Genomic DNA, 13,688 nt, shown 5'->3' with positions numbered 1-13,688 from the left:
ATAATAAAATCCATAATCAAATCATAATATTAAAGTATTAAATCTTAAGACTCAAACCATAATATTAAGTCTAGAAAAATATTAAACACAAATCAAACATTGTTAATATCATAATTTAACTCTAATTGAAATCCTAACATTTGAGTATTTTTTAAATTTATAATTGGTGTAACACCCTAATTTAAATCTAATTAAAAATCCTAACATTTGAAATTTTTTTCTAAATCACTAAATTAATTTTTGTGGTCAATTTGAAAATAATAAAATAAATTGTTTCCATATTCGAAATACCTAGAAGATCAGTAACTGACAATTATACCAAAAATTGTTTCAAGTTAAACGAATCCAATGAACCCAAAAAGACATATTTCATAGTGAAAAAAGCTGTCAACAATGGTAAACCAGAGAAGCTAGTTGATATCTTGAACTTAGCTGAAGTGGAAAGTGATGCTAAAGTGATGCTGAGACCACGAAGAGGGTTCAAGCTTTCGAGGAATTGAAGCTTAAAGTATTAAATCTTAAGACTCAAACCATAATATTAAGTCTAGAAAAATATTAAACACAAATCAAACATTGTTAATATCATAATTTAACTCTAATTGAAATCCTAACATTTGAGTATTTTTTAAAATTTATAATTGGTGTAACACCCTAATTTAAATCTAATTAAAAATCCTAACATTTGAAATTTTTTTCTAAATCACTAAATTAATTTTTGTGGTCAATTTGAAAATAATAAAATAAATTGTTTCCATATTCGAAATACCTAGAAAGATCAGATGTAAACTGACAATTATACCAAAAATTGTTTCAAGTTAAACGAATCCAATGAACCCAAAAAGACATATTTCATAGTGAAAAAAGCTGTCAACAATGGTAAACCAGAGAAGCTAGTTGATATCTTGAACTTAGCTGAAGTGGAAAGTGATGCTAAAGTGATGGCTGAGACCACGAAGTGGGTTCAAGCTTTCGAGGAATTGAAGCGATTGGTTAAGGATTTGCAAGTGGAAAACGAAGAAAACAAGAGAGTAGTTGCCAGTAGAGTTAGGCTGCTAACTAAAGAAGACCCAAAAACCAGAGTAACATTGGTTATGCTAGGAACTATTCCTCCATTGGTTGCAATGTTTGATTTCGAGGATTTTGATTCACATATCGCTGCTCTTTATGCTTTGCTTAATCTAGAAATCGGAAATGACCCGTAAGTTTCTCAAATTTCCCTCTTTTAAACAAAGTAATATCTTTTGTGTGTGCGTGTTTTGAAGATTTTCTTCTTCTTATTCTTCTTCTAAAATTGCTAATGTTGATCTATTCTTTGAAAACCCCTTTTTATTGTAGAGCCCTGGGGACGTCCTCAAATAAGCTCTGACCGACCTCGAATCCGATCAACCATACCCTGCCATCGTAATACGTCTCCGGTACGTACCCCAACCGTCCCTATATTGTCCCCGTGCCGGAAACATATCGGATACTTAAAACGGGGCTCCTTTGCCATCCCGTGCAACACAGGTGGGAGGAGTCTACGAAGAGCTGAAAGTTCATCACTGCTAAAGAGAAAGGAATAAAGTGGATATGGGAGCTGATGAGATGGGAGAGGCGGGGAGGGGTGGTGGTGGGTATTTGAAAAATATTAAAAATTAGAAATTTTTTTAGGTAAATTAAATATAAAATTATTATTTAAGGATCTCTATTTGATGTTTTAGCAGTAGTTTAATAGTAAAAATAAATTTTAATTTTTTATTAACGGTGTCACATCATCAATTTAACGTAGGTGAAGATAGAGTGACTATTTTGTTACATATCAATATTGTTATTGATCAGTGTATTACTTTTAAAATTTAAGGGGAGAAAACGAAAAATTTATTTAAACATTAGTGATCATTTGTATAGTTTACCTTTATTTTAATGATATTGACATTATACCTTACGTAACAATACTTTATACTAACTGAATTATTTTATCTTATATGTCATATTAATAAATCCAAAAAATTATATAATAATCCAAAAAATTACAATTAAAAAAATTAAACATTAGATAAAGAAATATATATATATATATAAAGAAAAATGAAAAAGAATGTGAGGAAAAGAAGAGTCAAAAGAATACAAGATCTAATATGAAAGTGAATGTGATTCTCAAAAATGGTAAAACCAAGGTTTTGGAAGCCTAAAAACACATTTTCCCAAAGATATGCCTGTTAATTGTAATTTTTTTTAATTATTATATAATTTTAATTATTTATTAATATGATATATAAGATAGAAAACAAACTTTTCGAATCGAGTTTTAAATAGCTCGTTTCGACTGATTAAGAATTCAAATCGAGTATTTATTAAACTTTAAACGAATCGATCTTAAATAACTGTCAATCTGTATAGTCTTATTTACATCGCTAATTGAATCTAAGTTTACTTAAGTTGATTCATGCATCACAACCATAAAAACAAGTGAAAAATCTAGTTGGTCTCCGTACATATCCCAACACTAAAGTTAATTACATTATATGTCATCAAATTATGACTAATTTTAAATTAGTCTTTCAGTGTTTAAACATTCTAATTTCATCCCTAAACTATAACTTTTATTCTAAATTAGTCCTCAAACTTTAAAACATTTCAAATTCATCACCAAACTATAATCCTTATTCTATATTAGTCCCCAAACTTTTGAATGATTTTGTACTGGTTACTTGAATATTTAAAAGTTTGGGACTAATTTAGAATATGACTCATAGTTTGAGAATAAATTTGGAATGTTCAAGAGTTTGAGGATCAATTTAGAATGAGAGTCATTGTTTGAGAGGTATGGTGCTTTTAACTCCAACATCCACAATCTAGTTGGTATCAAGAAGCTAACACTGTTATGCATATAATCAAAATAAAAAGACAAGTGCCAACAATACCTCATAATCAAAGAAGACCAGCTTCTAAATCCTATAGTCTTCAGGTGTTGAATTGTAACATTTCGCTGTCTCTCGGACTTCCTTAAAAGAATGATCAAAGGCCATCCTCTGGACTCAAGTTTCCTACACAATTCCATCGTTAGCTGCTGCTTCAGATCGATTGCATCTTCAATGGAACCACTAGGTTTGTTAGAGCCGTATTGCAGGTTGAACCTGATCGGCACACGTTTTATTAACCAGAAGAATGAAGAGTCGAAGTAACATAGCGAAGAACAAAGGGACTTACTGATAGGAGTATATAGGATCTGAAGCAAGGATATCATCTATTTCCACCAACACAACATCCAGATGAGTATTCGATGGTGAAATAGTCTTGAAAAAGCTTTCGATCATCGAGATAGTGGAATTTAAGTCTCGTTCGTATTCTCCCCGTTCGATATATCGAAAGGCAAGACAAAGGCAGACAGGAGGAATCTCGGATTCTTCCCAACACAACATCACTGCCTTTCTGAACCTGCACTACTCCCTTGCTCTTGATTTCACAATACTGCAGCATTACTACCATATGGGTGGGAATCAATAGTGTGATTGATAAAGACAAAATCCCAAATTTACAGTAAAAAGAGAAGCTTCATGATCATGGTCTGGCTAGAAATGAGTGAATATAAAAAGGGTAATCCTTGGAATCAAGTTTCCATTTTTATCAAGATAATCACTGAAGATAAATATTGCTGATCAACTCATTACTTTACGGTAGCAATTTGGTAAAAAGGAGAGAATAAAAAACAACAATTAGAAAAGAAAAAAATACCTAACTTCATGACTTAAATTACCATAAGCCTATTCAAAAGGAGAATTTTTTTTGGATAAGTAAAATTTTATTCATCCAAAAGAAAGCAGCAAAGTTGCTACAAAGAACAATACGACCACTATATTAGCCCCCAATTAAGGCACAACTGACTATTTACAGCATGAGTCCTATTTATATGACATCTATGAAGCTTGATTCTAACAGCCTCACTAATTCTATTTATAATTGAATCAATCGAGCGAGTCACTCCTCTAAAACATCTGTGATTTCGCCTCCCAAATAAAGTAGACAAAGCTGGTCCAAGCTAACTTGAGTATATGGATCAATAGGGATTTACCTTTAAAGTTCAGAACCATCCAGCGTATAGCATCATCCCAGCAACTCGGCAATTGGTGATGCAAACCACAAGAGAGCATAATTGCACGCCAAACCTCACACGCATAAAAGCATTCCAGGAATAGATGGTTACGAGTTTCCTGACTCCCCACACAGTCCACATAGATTGTCAGTCACAATACCAAAACGCCCAAGTCTGTCCTTTGTAGGCAGTCTATCCAGCAGCACCATCCAAGCAACCACAGAGAATTTAGGAACATGAGCTGGGAACCAGATCAGCCGATGCCAGTCCGCCTTTACTCTCCTTTGTCTGATATTATCCCAAATCCATATGCCCTTAATCCGTGACAAATTGGCCATACGATGGAAAGTCTTCTAGCCTCCTCCCTCATCTTGATCAGCTTACAAAGAATCAAACTGAAGTGAGCTTTGCTATCAAACTCCCAATACTGTACTGATTTAAAACAGTAAGTCTTTACCCAAGCAATCTGTTGACGAAAACGGGTAAAGAAAAACAAAAGAACACGAGAATTTTACGAGGTTCGGCAATGTGCTTACGTCCTCGGTGCCTAGGCGGCACTAGAAGTTTTATTCAATGATATTTTAAGTCTAGGTTACATCTCTATTTATAATAGAAAACCCTGGTACATAATTACAAAATAAACCCTGTACCGTACCGCAAGGCATGCGCCCCCGTACCCCCAACCCACATAATTCGTATCCCCACAACGAGATTTTCTTTGTAAGGACAGTTGATGTTCGCTTCGCTCACTTCGCTCCATCCTGTCCTCTTTACTGGTATATTTATGAGCCATACCTAACAAATCTCCACCTTGGCGAATATCCTGCCCCTTGGAAACTTCAATGTGGGTTGGGTTACCTAGCTTCTTTAACAACTCAAAACATTCAACAAGTCCAAGCAATGCTTGAACTTGTCTGTCGTAATTGGCTTGGTGAACATATCAGCGGCATTCTCATCAGTATGTACCTTCTGAAACAAAACCTCTCTAGATGCAACCAACTCTCTGATCTTGTGGAACCTTACATCAATATGTTTAGTTCTAGCACGATACACCTGATTCTTAGCCAAGTGAATAGCACTTTGATTATCACAAAGCAACTAAACTCCACCTTGTTGAACACCCAACTCCTTCACTAAACCAGTAAGCCATAAAGCTTCTTTTGCAGCTTCAGCCGCTGCCATGTACTCAGCTTCAGTTATAGATAGAGCCACAACAGATTGAACAATAGACTTCCAACAAATAAGCCCTCCACCAAGAGTAAAGACATACCCTGTCGTAGATCTTCTATTATCCAAGTCACCTGCATAGTCTGAATCCACATATCCTACAACTAAAGGATTATCCCGCTGACTCCCAAAAACAATTCCATGTCCCACAGTACCCTTTAAGTACCGAAAGATCCACTTGACTGCTTCCCAATGTTGCTTACCAGGTTTAGACATGTACTTACAAACTTGACTAACAATATGAGCTAAATCAGGACGAGTACATACCATCGCATACATCAAGCAGCCAACAGCATTAGAATACGAAACCTTTGCCATATCTTCAGCTTCCTTATCTGTCTTAGGGCACTGTTCTGATGAGACTTAAAGTGATTTGCCAATGGAGTGCTAACTGGTTTCGCGCTGCTCATCGCAAACCTTTCTAGCATTTTCTCAACATAACCCCGTTGAGATAGCCGCAGTTTCCTTGAGTCTCTGTCCCTGCAAATTTTCATTCCAAGAATTTTCTTTGCAACACCTAAATCTTTCATATCAAATTCCTGACTTAATAAAGTTTTCAAACCGATAACATCATCCATGTTCTTCGCAGCAATCAACATATCATCAATATACAGTAATAAAAAAATAAAAGAACCATCATCAAGGCTCTTAACATAGACACAACAATCATACTCACATCGGTTGTAGCCAATCTTGATCATATAGGAGTCAAACCGTTTATACCACTGTCTCGGAGACTGTTTCAACCCGTACAAAGATTTCTTCAATCTGCAAACTAAATGTTCATTTCCAGGTTGAGTGAAACCTTCAGGTTGCCGCATGTAGATCTGCTCCTCTAAATCACCATGCAAAAAAGCAGTTTTAACATCCATCTGCTCTAAATGCAAATCTCAACTAGCCACCAATGCAAGTACTGTTCGGATTGAAGTGTGCCTGACCACAGGAGCAAAGATTTCATCATAATCAACTTATTTCTACTGTGAAAAACCCTTCGCTACCAAACGAGCCTTGAACTTCTCCCCTTCTTTTTTTGTTACTGCTGGTTTCTTCTTATACACCCATTTGCAACCAATCGGCTTCTTACCCTCAGGAAGGGGAACTCCCATGTGCGATTGTGATTCAAAGACTCCATCTCCTCAACCATGGCTGCCATCCATCACTGCTAAGAATAAGTGCAAAGATACCAAGTCTTCAAAACCCATCTGTTCGGAGGCTTTATATTCGGCCGTCACCCTGTCTCTGGCGAGACTATAATCCTGCAAATCATCCATGGAACCACCAGAAGTCGTTGAGAAGTTTCTAGTTTTCTCAACTGGAAACTGCTCGAAATCCACCACTGTCGTGTCTTGCTTCTGCTGCAACATGGACCATCAAAAACGAATCTCTACTAATCACAACTTTCTTCGCACTGGATCCCAGAACTTGAATCCTTTGACACCTTTCTTGTAACCCAGAAAAATGCACTCCTTCGATTTTGCATCAAGTTTGGATCTCTCATCAGCAGGTGCATGCACATAAGCAGGACAACCAAAATCCGTAATTATCAAAACTAACATCATGACTAGTCCATACTTCTGCAACTTTCCCAGCCAGCGATGCCCTTGGTGATTGTTGATAAGGTAACACGCCATGTTAACAGCCTCAGCCCAGAAGTGTTTGGGAAGCCCCGCATTCAACCGCAAACATCTGGCTCTTTCATTCAATGACCTTTTCATTCGTTCCGAAACACATTCTGTTGTGGTGTCTTGCGCATTGTAAAAGCCTCTGAATCTCATGCTCCTTACAGAATTGTAGGAACTGTGAATCTGTGTACTCCGTACATGTTAGACCGCAAACACTTGATTTTTCGTCCTGTTTGGTTTTCTACCTCAGCTTTCACAACTTGAACTTCTCAAAAACTTCAGATTTCTGTTTCAAAAAATACACCCAAACTTTCAGTGAAAAATCATCAATAAAAGTAACATAGTACCTAGATCCACCCAAAGACGATGTTGTGGAAGGCCCTCATACATCAGAATGCACATAATCAAGAATCCCTTGAGTTGTGTGCTTCGCAGTCTTAAAACGGACTTTAGTCTGTTTACCAAGAACACAATACTTGCAAAAATCGAGCTTACAGCTTTTGACACCGTGCAACAAGTTTCTCTTGTGTAATTCTTCCATACCACGTTCACTAAGATGAGCAAGGCGCATATGCCACAATTTTGTCGTATCATCACAGGACTCAACAGAGTGAACTCCACCTGTAACGGTACTCCCTAACAATCTGTAGATATTCCCTGCAGTCATCTTGCCTTTCATCACAGTCAATGCTCCTTTAACAATCCGAATGGTTTCCCTATCCTCGTCAGCCTTAGGGATAAAACCATTCTTTTGCAAAGTGCCCAAGGAAATCAAATTCTTCTTCAAGTCTGGGATATGTCGAACACCACTCAACGTCCGAACGGAGCCATCGTGCATCTTAATTCTGACATCACCAATACCAACAATATTGCAACATCGATCATCACCCAAATAAACCGAACCAGAATTAACTGGCCTGTATGTCGAAAACCATTCCCTATTTGGCGTGATGTTATAAGAACATCCAGAATCAAGAATCCAAGCATCCGTCAATTGTGTCATTGAAATAGAAAGCATATCACCCTCACTGCAATCAGAATTATCATCCTCGACCACGTTCACAGACTTGGATGAGCCATCACGCTTCTCATCAGTCTGCTTTTTCAACTTCGGACAGTCTCGCTTCATATGTCCCGCCTCCTTGCACTTGTAACAGTGAATCGTCTTCTTATCCCTAGATTTGGATCTGGAATTCCGCTTCCCGGACCCTGCCTTCTCTGGCTTCCGTCCACGATCTCGATTACCCTTGACATATAAGCTATCGGCTTGAGAGCTTTCCCCTGCATTCTACTTCCACTGGTTGTGAGCCAACAAGGTTGTAGTAATCTCCTCAACGTTGATAGTCTCTTTCCCATATGTAAGAGTAGTCACCATGTGTTCGTAAGAGGGAGGCAACGAACACAACAGAATCATCGCTCTGTCTTCATCCTCAATTTTCACATCAAGCCAGATCAGAAACGATTTGATTGAAGACATTCACGTGTTGCGCCAAATCGTGATCGTCCTGCATCTTCAGCCCATACAGACGCTGCTTCAGATACAGTTTTGTCGTTAAGGATTTGGACATAAACTGACTTTCCAACTTCCTCTAAATTTCATCTGGAGACGATAGATGCATGACGTGATACATGACCTCGTCCGCCAAACATAATCGTATGGTTCCTGCCGCTCGCTACTGCAATTCTTCCTAATCTTCCTCATCCATCGACGCCGGCTTTGAAGGTCGCAAAGCCTTCAAGATCCCTTGCTGCGCCAATAGATCCTTCACCCTCGTTTGCCATAATCCAAAATTACCCTAACCATCGAATTTCGTGACTTCGAATTTTGCTCCTGACTTTTGATACCAATTGTTGACAAAACGGGTAAAGAAAAACAAAAGAACACGAGAATTTTACGAGGTTCGGCAATGTGCTTACGTCCTCGGTGCCTAGGCGGTGCTAGAAGTTTTATTCAATGATATTTTAAGTATAGGTTACATCTCTATTTATAATAGAAAACCCTGGTACATAATTACAAAATCAACCCTGTACCGTACCGCAAGGGCTGCGCCCCTGCACCCCCAACCCACATAATTCGTAACCCCACAACGAGATTTTCTTTGTAAGGACAGTTGTTGTTCGCTTCGCTCACTCTGCTCCATCTCTTATCCTCTTTACTGGTATATTTATGAGCCATACCTAACACAATCCATAAGGACCCCTCCCCAGCAAGAATGTTTTTAATAAGCATGAAACAACAAGCCTTGCTCCAATCAGCCAGCTTTTTAAGGCCTAAACCACCCTCAGATTTAAGGGTACAAACCTATTCTAGCTAACTCTAGTCCCTCTTGTTGAAGTATCACAACCCTTCCAAAAAAACCTCAAGCAAATCTTCTCAATATCCCTCATAACCCCCTTAGGCAGAATGACCTGCATGCACCAGTAACCAAATATAATGAAAAAAGGACAGACTTCACAAGTTGTAATCTACCCCCAAAGTTGAGTTTCATGCTAGACCATTTGTCAATCCTACCTTTGATTTTCACAAGTAAAGCAGAGCAGTCCTTACTTGTGAGCTTACGAGTGACCAAGGGTACCCCAAGGTACCTAAGAGAAAGCTGGCCTAACTTAAAACCATTAGCACTTTCGATCACTTCAAGCTCATCCCTAGCCACTCCATAAGCAAACAACTCAGACTTTAAAGCATTCAACTTAAGACATGAGAGTTCATAAAACTTTTCAAGGGTTCTAACTAATCCCAACATAGCATCCAAAGACCCATGACAGAACAAAAGCAAGTCATCAGCAAAACAAAGATGAGTGAGGGGAATTCTTTTGCACTTAGGATGAAATTTGAAAACACCATTCATTGGTGCAGCATCCAACAGGGCAAATAAAACATTCATAACAATAACAAAGAGATAAGGAGATAGAGGATCCCCTTATCTTACCCCCTTTAAACCCTTAAAAAATCCCACCAAGCTTCCATTCAAAGATATTGAATAGCTAGGATTAGCGATACAAGATTTTATCCATCCACAAAAAACCTCAGGTAAACCCATAGCTTCCAAAACAGTCATCAAAAAATCCCAACAAATTGAATCAAAGGCCTTTTGCAAATCTACCTTAATAGTGCACTAGGAGATAGATTTTTCCTAGAGTATCCCTTTACAATTTCTTCAGCAAGCAAAGTGTTATCAGCTATGTTTCTACCCTTAACAAATGCTGACTGGTTAGGGGAGATCATGTCAGGGAAGAACAAAGCTAATCTAGAAGCCAAAATTCTAGTGATAGTCTTGTAAATCACTGAGTAGCAAGAGATAGGCCTGAAATCCTTAGCCATGCATGTATTTAAGGATTTAGGGGCTAAGACTAGGGCAGTGGTATTGAAAGCATGCAAGAGGGTTGAATTTGAAAAAAGTACCTTACAGTATTTAAGAAATCATTACATACAATCTCCCATGCAGCCTTGAAGAACCAAGAAGTGTAGCCATCAGGTCCAGGACTTTTATTGTTTCCTTGTCTGAACAATGCATCTTTGATCTCAGCATTAGTGATCTCAACAGTAAGGACATCAGCAACACTAGAAGGAATGGAATAAGTCGGGACAGATTTAAGCCACTCAGCAGAATAACCCTTCACATTAGAGTCAGCAGTTCCAATAAGATCCTTAAAAAATTTCTCAAGAACAGCTGCCATATTCTCAAAAGATTCATGATAAATCCCACTATCATCTTTAATAACCTTAATAGTGTTCCTCTTCTTGTTAACTTCTATTCTCTGATGAAAAAACCTAGTGTTCAAATCACCTTTTTGTAGCCAGTGGACCTTAGCTCTTTGTTTATAAAATTCAGATTCAGCATCTTCAAGAGCTACAAGATTAGCTCTAAGTTTACTCTCTTCCTCCAGCCTCCTTTGATCCACATGAACAATATTAAAAAGATAATAGATTCAGGCTCATCCCTTTTAACAGCAACTCTACCAGAAATATCTGAAAAATAGCTATTGTTCAATTCCTTTAAAACTGGCTTTAGCCTCTTCAACTTGTTAAAAAGTAGCTGCATAGCATTGCTCCCACATTGCTTTTGCTAAGAGTCTTTAATAACCCTTAAGAAGTTCTCATTAGCAGTCCAACAGTTACAAAACTTGAAAGGCTTTGGTTTATGAACCTGAGCCCTTTTCTGAGTCCAAATGATACCAGGACAGTGATCTGAAACACCCTGGGCTTTAAATTCCACGGCAGAGTCTGGAAACTCAATTAACTATTGAGGGTTTATTAAAACTATGTCTAGCTTATGAGCTAAGAAGGAATTTTCTTGCTTGTTGGACCAAGTATAAAGAGGACCAATGTAGGGATGATCTTGGAGCTCCAAACCCACCAAACACTCCTTAAAATCATCCATGTCAGAATTAGTGTACATACCTAACTCACCAAAGTTAGAACTCTCTTGTGCACTTTCAAAGATGTTGAAATCTCCCCAAACACCCAAGAAGAGGAACCAACATCAGATTCCAAACTCTTTAGATGAGCCCATAGGCCTCTCATAACCAGACTATTATTACTGCCATATACAGCAGTAATAACCATCCTATGACCAACCACATTACCAACAATTGAGATAGTCTGATCACATCTCTTAAGAACAGAGAAACCTTATTTCCAAAGTAACCAAAGTCTACCCCCATCAGAGAACTCATAATTATCTGCTAAGTTCCAGTCAGCATCCAGTACCTCAGAAAAACTAGGGAAATTAACTCTCCTAACTCTAGTTTCCATGAAACATAGAACACCAACTCCTAAATTCTCCAATATTCTAAAAACTTTCTCTTTCTTGAGCCCATTATTGAGACCCCTAACATTCCAGAAGCTTATAATCATCTATTAATGATAATAGGAGAAGCACTACTAGCAACACTAACTCCAGTATCTTTAGCCTTCGCCAAATGATCCTTCTTTTTAAATTTAATCTCATTCAGAAGCATTGTAACCCCCAAGGAAGCTGCCCTAGACTTTTTATTGCCATCAACAGTACCACCATCAATAAGCAAATACATCTTACTAGATGAGTCTGTATTAACCATCTTATTCCCACAAGTCTTCTTCTTCTGAATTAAAGAGTTGCAGGGAAGGAAACTCACCACAGCTAGTGTTCACCTGATCCACTGAAGGCAAAAACTTCTCAGTCGCAACCCCTGACAGGCCCTCAACAACTTGGTCAACAGAAAGTTGTAAATTCTTGTCAGTTACATCAGAAACAGTTTTAACAAGATTTTGGGAGATACCAGTATTATCTTCAACAATCACTTGCACCATATCTATTGTGCATTCTTGTAGAGCTTGAACTGGCAGCTCCTCAGCATCACCAACTTTCATATCAGTAGTATTAGCTACTACATTAACATTATTATCTGACTTCTCAAGAAAATCAAGGATAGGATTTTCCTTCCTCCTCCAAATCATATTATCTTTAATTTTCCCCTTAGCTTTAGTATTCTCAGCACATGAGTAAGTCTGATGCCCAAAGCTTTTGCAATGAGTATAGAATTTAGGGAACCATTGAGCATAGACACGAACTATCACTACAGAGCCATCCTGCAAAACTACATTGATTACATTTGGCAACAATGTCTCATCCTCAACCTCCACCCATACCTTGGCAAATTCCAATCTCTCCTTCGAAGTAGTAACATAATCCATATACAAAGGGATCCCAACAACAGTAGCTATATAGCTAAGGCCTCCCCTAGAAAAGAGCTGAAGAGGAACATTATAAAGCTGGATCCACACTGGAATATGTTTAAAGTCAAATTCTAGTTTCTTTAAGCTTGGCTCCCATTTCCTTAAAATTAGGGGTTTATTTTAAATGTGCCAAGGGCCATTATCCATAACTCAATCCCTCATTTCAGCATTCAAAAATGTAAAGACATAGAGGTTAGGACCAGCTAAGCCCACCTTGACCGAAGACAGCTTCCCTCAGAGAATCTCAACAATCCTCTGAATGGATCCAAAATTAGGAGGAGAACCAATAAATTGACTACCATAACATAACTCCATTCAGCGATCCCCTCCTCAAAAACAGCAGACGGAGGCTTGATAGTAGCAGTTCCCTCCGAAACCTCTGGTGGAAAGAAATCTAGGGCATGCTCCTTCGTACCATTGAAAAGTTTCCTCCAATCAAGAGCAAATCCAGCGATTCCATCAAAATTGAAACAAAATTAAGACGAAAACACACAAGATTTGCAAACAAGAAGCAGAAATTAGCGAATGAGAAGCACATCCGAGAGCCCATCAGTCCTGCTAACGTGCGCCTGGAGAGGTTCCATCGTTATTTGTTGTTAAAATTTACACAATAAATTTTTAAAGTAACATCCAAAAGGAGAATTACCATAAGATATTTTCATAAAAAAACACGAGATATAAAAAATAATAATAGTAAAAAATTAACCAGATTGAGTTCTGAATCTGATGGAATTATAACGCAAAAAATGATGTTTTTCTTACATTATCTTCAACTACCTTGAACGATAGAGACAGAGAAGAGAAAAACCATGAGAGGGGGATAAGCTTGCAGAGAATAAGAACACGAAAAAAAGAGTTAATTTCATCACACATCCTTAAACTGTAATCATCATTTTAAATTGGTTTCTAAATTTTTGAATATTCTTATTTCATCCCATAACTATGATTCTTTCTAAATTAATCCTCAAACTTTAAAAATTCCAATTTCATCTTCAAATAATGACCCTTATTCTAAACTAGTCCTAAATTATTTTTATCGTTTCAATTT

General features: G+C 37.6%; 1 protein-coding gene and 1 pseudogene across 1 annotated transcript; both read right to left on the bottom strand.

Moving 5' to 3' along the window:
• Positions 1 to 1,351: 1,351 nt before the first annotated feature.
• Positions 1,352 to 4,410, bottom strand: LOC120158970 (annotated as a pseudogene).
• A 4,906-nt stretch (positions 4,411 to 9,316) lies between these two features.
• LOC120158969 lies at positions 9,317 to 9,806 on the bottom strand. Its single transcript, XM_039169681.1, has 2 exons — positions 9,434 to 9,806; positions 9,317 to 9,330 (listed from the first exon to the last, which is right to left on the bottom strand). The coding sequence occupies exons 1-2, from the start codon at positions 9,804 to 9,806 to the stop codon at positions 9,317 to 9,319; spliced, it is 387 nt and encodes a 128-aa protein (XP_039025612.1).
• Positions 9,807 to 13,688: the final 3,882 nt, after the last annotated feature.

Source organism: Hibiscus syriacus, unplaced genomic scaffold, assembly GCF_006381635.1.
Source record: "Hibiscus syriacus cultivar Baekdansim isolate YM2019G1 unplaced genomic scaffold, ASM638163v2 tig00111338_pilon, whole genome shotgun sequence".
Classification (NCBI taxonomy): Eukaryota; Viridiplantae; Streptophyta; class Magnoliopsida; order Malvales; family Malvaceae; genus Hibiscus; species Hibiscus syriacus.
This window is presented reverse-complemented; position numbering and strand designations above follow the sequence as displayed.

Excerpts from the sequence above, each read along its gene's own strand:
- LOC120158969 (XM_039169681.1), bottom strand. The coding sequence starts at position 9,806 with ATGAATGTTTTATTTGCCCTGTTGGATGCTGCACCAATGAATGGTGTT.